This window comes from Trifolium pratense, linkage group LG6 (assembly GCF_020283565.1).
Source record: "Trifolium pratense cultivar HEN17-A07 linkage group LG6, ARS_RC_1.1, whole genome shotgun sequence".
NCBI classification, from domain to species: domain Eukaryota; kingdom Viridiplantae; phylum Streptophyta; class Magnoliopsida; order Fabales; family Fabaceae; genus Trifolium; species Trifolium pratense.
The window spans coordinates 17,416,226-17,423,162 of record NC_060064.1 but is presented as its reverse complement, the minus strand read 5'-3'; the positions used below and the strand labels follow the sequence as shown (position 1 = coordinate 17,423,162).

At 33.4% G+C, this 6,937-nt stretch overlaps 1 protein-coding gene across 2 annotated transcripts; it reads right to left on the bottom strand.

Moving 5' to 3' along the window:
* Positions 1–457: 457 nt before the first annotated feature.
* Positions 458–5,060, bottom strand: LOC123889456 (exosome complex component RRP41 homolog). 2 transcript variants are annotated; one of them, XR_006802561.1, is made up of 14 exons: positions 4,887–4,986; positions 4,165–4,275; positions 3,991–4,037; positions 3,810–3,870; positions 3,603–3,641; positions 3,426–3,493; positions 2,559–2,637; positions 2,436–2,472; positions 2,154–2,270; positions 1,930–2,015; positions 955–1,044; positions 801–858; positions 642–686; positions 458–587 (listed from the first exon to the last, which is right to left on the bottom strand). XR_006802561.1 is itself a non-coding variant. In XM_045938794.1 (13 exons), exons 2-12 carry the CDS (start codon positions 4,216–4,218, stop codon positions 811–813), a joined length of 726 nt encoding a protein of 241 aa, XP_045794750.1. In that variant the 5' UTR covers positions 4,219–4,275; positions 4,887–5,060; the 3' UTR covers positions 458–686; positions 801–810. The 2 variants fall into 2 exon arrangements, 1 of the variants encoding a protein (XP_045794750.1); XM_045938794.1 differs by having other exon boundaries at positions 458–686; positions 4,887–5,060.
* Positions 5,061–6,937: the final 1,877 nt, after the last annotated feature.

The following is a 6,937-nucleotide window of genomic DNA, read 5'->3' as shown; positions in this document are numbered from 1 at the left end:
TAAAATTTTCAACCCACTACCTTTAGTTGGCACTCCCCTCCCATCCCCTCCCTGCACCGTTTTCGACGGGTTGGTGACAAGGCAAATTGATCCATTTTACCATCCTTAAATTTAAAAGAATTTGTTAAGAATATTGGGTTGGTAACGCTTCCCTCGAAATTTATTGAGTTCTTTCTTATGCACCATGTTAAGTCAGAGAAATGAAAGACTTGATGAAATTTTTAGGATTTGGATCTCTCCGTTGGAATTTTTCTCAATTTCTTTTTTGTGTATTCTCAACCATCCAACATGGGAGAGGAAATAAGAGTTAAATTATAAAGAAATGTGGGTAGTGTAGTTTAGTGGTGAAGATTTAAAATAGAGAAAAATTGAGAAAAAAATTTAATGGAGAGAATTCAAATCCGAAATTTGATGATTTAATAACAATTTGAACTCCAAAGATTTACAACCCGAGAAATCAAAGAAAAAAATTGGGCAAATTTCTATAATTCAAACTCGGTTAAGGGTTCAATGGTAAAACACTATGTGACACTGCCAAAAAAATAAAAACACTAGGTGACACCAACATTTAAGCACATTCACCTCTACTTTTCCCGCTTGAGTCAGTATCGTATGCAAACAACATTTTTAGATGAATACTATAGAATTCTAATTTAAAAAAATGCATGACTGATGAACAGATGAACCTGCAATTCAGGAAAAAGACAATCATCAGCAACAACCACCACAGCATCAGGTCATACACTCATGTATAACATGAAATAAACCAACATAAAATGCAAGCAAAAAGGAAACATTACTTGTATAAAACTATGAACCCCGTCGATACTCAAGTTGCTTTGTGTTCTCTAGCAAAATCTGTCAACCAATAAAGAAATTGGGAATTAATCGATGAAATGAATGTGAACCTGTTATTACTCCTATATCAATCACGTAAATGAGGCAGGTTCTTACTTCTCGTATGTAGTTTGCAATTGCTTTGCAGCCTTCCGTAGCCAGTTGCATGACATTTTCCAAAATGTCAATTGGTAGTTTAGAATCCATCTACAGTAAGAATGACAAGAAATTAGTTCAAACAAAATTTGAAATCTCGTAGTCCAAAAATCACACTTAACCCAACGCCGTCCAAATAAACTATAAGCTTTCCGTTCTAAATTATATAACACGGCAACTGGTCCAAATGCAAGAGAAAATTCCAATGAAAGAAACTGGTGAAGAAAATAAATGCATTGCCTTCTACAAACAAATGTTGGAGTGATCTATTTCTGTTATAATGATCAAGTTCTCAATCTCAATCAGCCTTTATGATAACAAGTGCAAATTCTTAAGTCAATAGTGGCCACTATGTTACTGGCATCCCTAAATCAAGTGTTAATAAGTATATTAAGAATGTTTTCATGCGGGAAAATGAAGCTGTACTTGATCCAGAATCACCTGATACTAAACACAAGAATTGCGTAAAACACTGACCAGAGAGTAAAGATTCAAGTAAATATAAATAATTTTCATCAAAACCAAAATGAAAGTCTAGGAAGTAAAAAAAAAAAAAGTAACCAAAAGGTGCAGAATCTTTGATTTTCCAACAAGACTATAATTCCTAACTGTTCATCTAAAGTGCATTTCTCATCCATAATCTAGGTCTAATGATGAGAACAATTTTGGAAGGAGGGATAGGAAATATAGCTTCAAAAGCAACAATCTTATGTGATTGTGTTAATTACCAATAGATAGAGCAAGAGTAAGAATTGAAAGAGAAATGGGTCTCGAGAATCCCGAGGCCTCTATAAAAAAGGCAAAATACATGTAGTATGGACTATGGACATTACAAACTTTCAAATTTTCTACGCAGTCCATAAGCTCATTTTAAATTAGTTTACTTCGCTGACTACAAAAGAAATATGGAGAAGATAATAAGAAACGAAAATTTACTTGAAGAAGTGTCACTTTATCTAACTTTGGTAGAATTCCTACAGTTACATCAGGACCCCCAGCACTGTCTTCTACGTAGTTCAAATCTGTCCATATTCATTCAGCAACTTTCAATAATTATGACAAAACCATACAGTGCTATATCAGAAGTTCACTGTTACAAAAAAATATAAACCACCGTTGTTTAATACCCAGTTAAAATTTTAAGTAAAACAGATATATACCAAGCAGAGGGGTGCTATTGAGGTATCCAGCACTACAGGAAGTTACAAGATCACGCATAGGGATCCCAGCATCAGCTAAGGCCAAAGTTGCAGCATTTATACAAGCAGATCTAGTTCCTACGAAAGGAATGTTACGAACAAAAGTTATATGAAATACAGAGACCAATTTTAAGTATTGCCAACAATTAACAGGAGAAAGGTTTTATAAATGAGCACATGAACAAAAAAATGACTACAAGAGGAGAAAATGATCACAACATCCCATTATCAGGCATGAATTACCTCCATCTGCTTGGAGAACTTGGACATAAATATCTATCTGCAAATTAAACAATCAAATCATTGCAAAACAAAATACACAATTTAAACTGATTAAAATAAGAAGTCCAAAGACTGTAATCGAACCTGGGAACGGGGCATTAAATGCGTCAATATGCATGCTTCCATGGTTTGTCGAATAACCAAAGAAATTTCAGTTGATCTCCTGTAGCATGAGAAAACTTCAATCAAATATAGAAGTAAAAAACATGAGGTTGTGAGTTGTCCCATCATCCAAGGGTTAGGGAATCAAGCAAGAAGAACCAATATAACAAACTCTTAAAGACAAACAAAATGAGTGAATATATGTTTAAAACATTGAGCACCGAGTCTATTAGGAACAAAGGGAAAGAAATAGAAAATTGATAGAAGAAATGAAAAAAAAATGAACACGTTTTAATTAAAGGATAAGAATGAGAGATAAGACTCTCCTCCAATGGTTTCCCCCTATCACAAAATTCCTTTGTCCTTTCACAATACAACAAACAATGAACTGGATCCTTCCCTCTCCCATCCTTACTTCTCCTATGTATACACACTATCCCTTTAAACTACTTAACTTCTCTTACAAACTAATTATTTAACTAATCTATATCCCTTCTAACTATTATGCATTACGTCTCTACCTTGATAATCAGCAAGCTGCAACCATTTCATCCTTTAATGTGCTGTCCTATTCACTTAGCCTCTCAATCAAACCAGCATCTAAATTTCTCTATAACAATTAACAACAACCAAGCATTACCAAAAATCCATTCATAAAATGAAACATGGTACAATTCCTGAGTTCCACACCTATTTCAGACACCTCTTTCATAGTTTAATTCCTACTTATGCAAAAAGATAGAAATGTTGCAATTTACTCTCAAGAGTGATTCCGTTATTGCTACACTCACTCTCGTTCTATTAGTTCATCAATACTATATCAATTAAGTATCAAGTACAAGAAATAACCTGTCTCCCTTTGGTTTCCTGATGCGATCACCAGTGCTAAAATTAGCCATGCTGTATTCACATCGAACCTAGACATTAAATGCAGATGAAAAATGATTAAATGTTGAGTACAATGCTTATAAATAAACTAAAAGTAAATCTAATGTATTGTATTATAACTTAATAGAAGAAATATACCAGAGCCTGGTCACTCATTTGCTGGCTCCTATTTTGAACCTGAAATATATAGAAGTTACTAAAAAAACGGCAACATCAACTAAAGCTCAAATGCAAATTCAAAACACATCTAATTATCAAAGCTCATTAATCCCATAGAAAGATAATTATCCATCTTCAAATTGCATGAGTAACAATGTATAAGCAAGTTCAAGGATTATATAGTACCTCTCTAGGGCCATAAACAGCAGCAATCACTTTGGTATTACCCATCTCGAAAATGGCAGAGCTGGTTTCACAATGAAAGATAACTATATGGTGAAATGCTTTGAATAAATTTACTACTCAATATAAATAAATAAAAAATTGAAAATTAGAAAGTGAGTGGCAAAGGATAAAAAATATCTACCCATCAGCTTTGGATACAGAACCAATCTCTGCTCGAATTTGTCGCATCTAGGATTGCATAAAAAGAGAGAACATGGTAAGGTAAAGTTCAGAAGAGAAAAAAAAAAAAAAAAATCACATGCAAAATTCAAAAAGAAAATTAATTGGAGAGAAAAGAGGGGGAAGACAGCCGTACTTCCATGGGTCGGCGACCATCCAAGCGAAGTCCTTCTGGGCTAACGTACTCCATCTATGGTGTAGAAATTATTTTGCACAGGAAACGTTTTCCGCCACTCTGTGTTCCGTGCTTTAAAAAAAAAAGGAACATTATTAAAATCTTCCAAAATCCCAATTATCAATTCACAACAGTCAGTGAGACTTTGCTTAATCTAGACCAAATCAATTTTCATATAGGCTATAAGTTGTTTCCATAAGCTATCCTCCTGTATAGCTTGTGGAAATAAGATGTTTCCATAAGCTTTCCCAAGCATTTAAATTAAACCATAATCCATCAAAAGAAAAATGATTGCAAAGATATAAGATATACTACATTGATACTGTAAAACAATAAAAAGAACAAACTTTATTTACAGAGGTTTCTGTTTTCTTGCAAGTGATTGTAACAGGACATTTAAATTCTTCTTGTTAAAGCTTAAGATTTTCATTAATTTTGTTCAGTCACTGTGTTCATTATGTTATAGTCAATGATTTCAACTATGGAATTGCTCAAACCCTTACAAATTTATAACAGTGAGAAAAATAGAGGGATTCGTGTAAATCAACAAGAAATTAGAGTAAATCAAAATAAGGATTCGTGTAAGCAAAAACACAAACCCAAAGTAACTGAACGATGAAAAATCTGAAACCCTAAACATGAAACATATGAGGGATTCGTGTAACAAGAAATTCGAAACAAACCTGGTTTTAGCGGCGACGAGAGGTTAGCAGCGAGCAAAACGACCGTTGCCGGAGAGCAGAGCAGTTAATGCTGAGCAAGGCTGTCCAAGTCTATAAGAATGTTTGGTAAGTCCAATAAGCTAGCTTATAGCTTATTGAACTAGCTTATAAGCTTGTTTGAAAAAAATGTGAAGTGTTTGGTAACGAACTTCTCTAATTACTTATAGCGTTTTTTGATATAGCTTTTTCATTTTATTCCATATTTATCATCATTTATTTTATTTATTTATTTTTTAAAAATTATAATAACTACCCACTAACACTTACAAAAAAAAAAAACTACCCACTAACCATGTATTTTTATACCTAGGCATGGCAATAAAACTCATACCCGTGGGTATCCGCCCAAACCCTACCCGTTTTGACGGAAAAAACCCGAGTTTATTGGGTTTGAGTTCGGGTTTGGGTTTTCCCTGATTTCAAAATATGTGTTTGGGGCGGGTAATGAGCACATTGATACCCAACCCGAATCCGCCCCGCTTATACTAAAATTAGATTTTACCTATTTTACATTAGAAACTCTTCAACAATCTCTTAAATTACATTCATATGTTTATATTTATATTTATTTTTAATTTGAGTATTAAACAAACTATTTTCTCTATTTTTTCTTTATTTAAAAAAAGGGTGTTGTTAACATGTGCATATAAGGCACATGTTAAGGTATCTTAATATAGAAATTTAATATTTAATGATACAAAAATTTAATGCTTAAAAAGTTAAAATTTAATGTTTCAACATTTAATACTTTCTATTTTTGTTTCCTTAATATGTGCCCTTGGTGCACTATTGTTGAAACAAAATACGGGGATACCCGAACCCCGATGGGGATACCCTATCCCCGTTGGGTATGGGGTTATACATTTTATCCCCACTGATGGGTTTGGGGAAATCCGAACTTTTATGGGTTTGAGTTTGGGGAGGACAATATCTGTCCCCGCCCCGACTCATTACCATGCCTCCACGCTTCGCAAGACTATCAGACAGCTTCTAACCTAATTGATACTGGACGTAGAACCATTGATCAATACTGAATATCCCCGGAAAACAAACTTATTTTTATTTTGGCAAATATGATCCAAAGTCACTGTGAAGGTCGAGGGTTATCAATGGCTCAAAGCCTCAAACCACACACTTAGTTTCATCGAGACTGCAACTAACCATTCCAGTTATATATGTGTTATAAAAAATAATTTTAATGTGTCTCAAACCCATACATTGACAATAAAACAAGCATCTCTACTTTGTTACAAATGCAATTACCTTACTTGAAATCTCATCCTTTTACTGTGTTTGCTATACCTTGTAATTTAATAATAGTTGTCAGTTCGATAAATGGTTACTATTTTTGAAATTATATCTACCATGGCTAATCCTGAAAAGGTTTTTTTTTTTTTTTTTACTTTTGTAGTTTACAAGTTTATCTTTATCACGTCAAATATTAAGTTATTATCTCTTTTCACTTTACCAAGAGCAGAACTAAGGGCACCAAATAAGCCAACAACATTACGCAAGCAACAATATCTAAAGTCATTTTGTATGTCTCAAGAAGTAAGATGACCTATAAATTCAATATATTAAGATTTTGGATAAAAATGTGGTATGTTGAGTTAAAGTTGTTTGTTTGGTTGTTCTTAGTTTCACGTGTTGATTCAATTGAGTGAGACTTCCCCTTATGCCCAACAAGGTATAAGCAATGAAGTTTTGATCCTCTATCATGAGACCAGATTATTGGATTAAATTCTTTAGTCCAGGCTTCGGCTAGAATTGAATCTTGAAAATGAAGATATTGAAAATACGCTATAAAGTTGAGTGATCTTGTTTGATGTTTTTGTTAATGTTTTATGCAAGTATCATGATGAAATCAGTAATCTAACTGATAACTAATTTGTTCGTTCATATAGCTAGTGAAGTGCAAATGGTAGTTAATGGTATTGCAAAACCAATGTCTTATATGGAGAGATCTGGATAAACTATTCCCTTAGATTGTCACATACTAATAAATTTTGCTG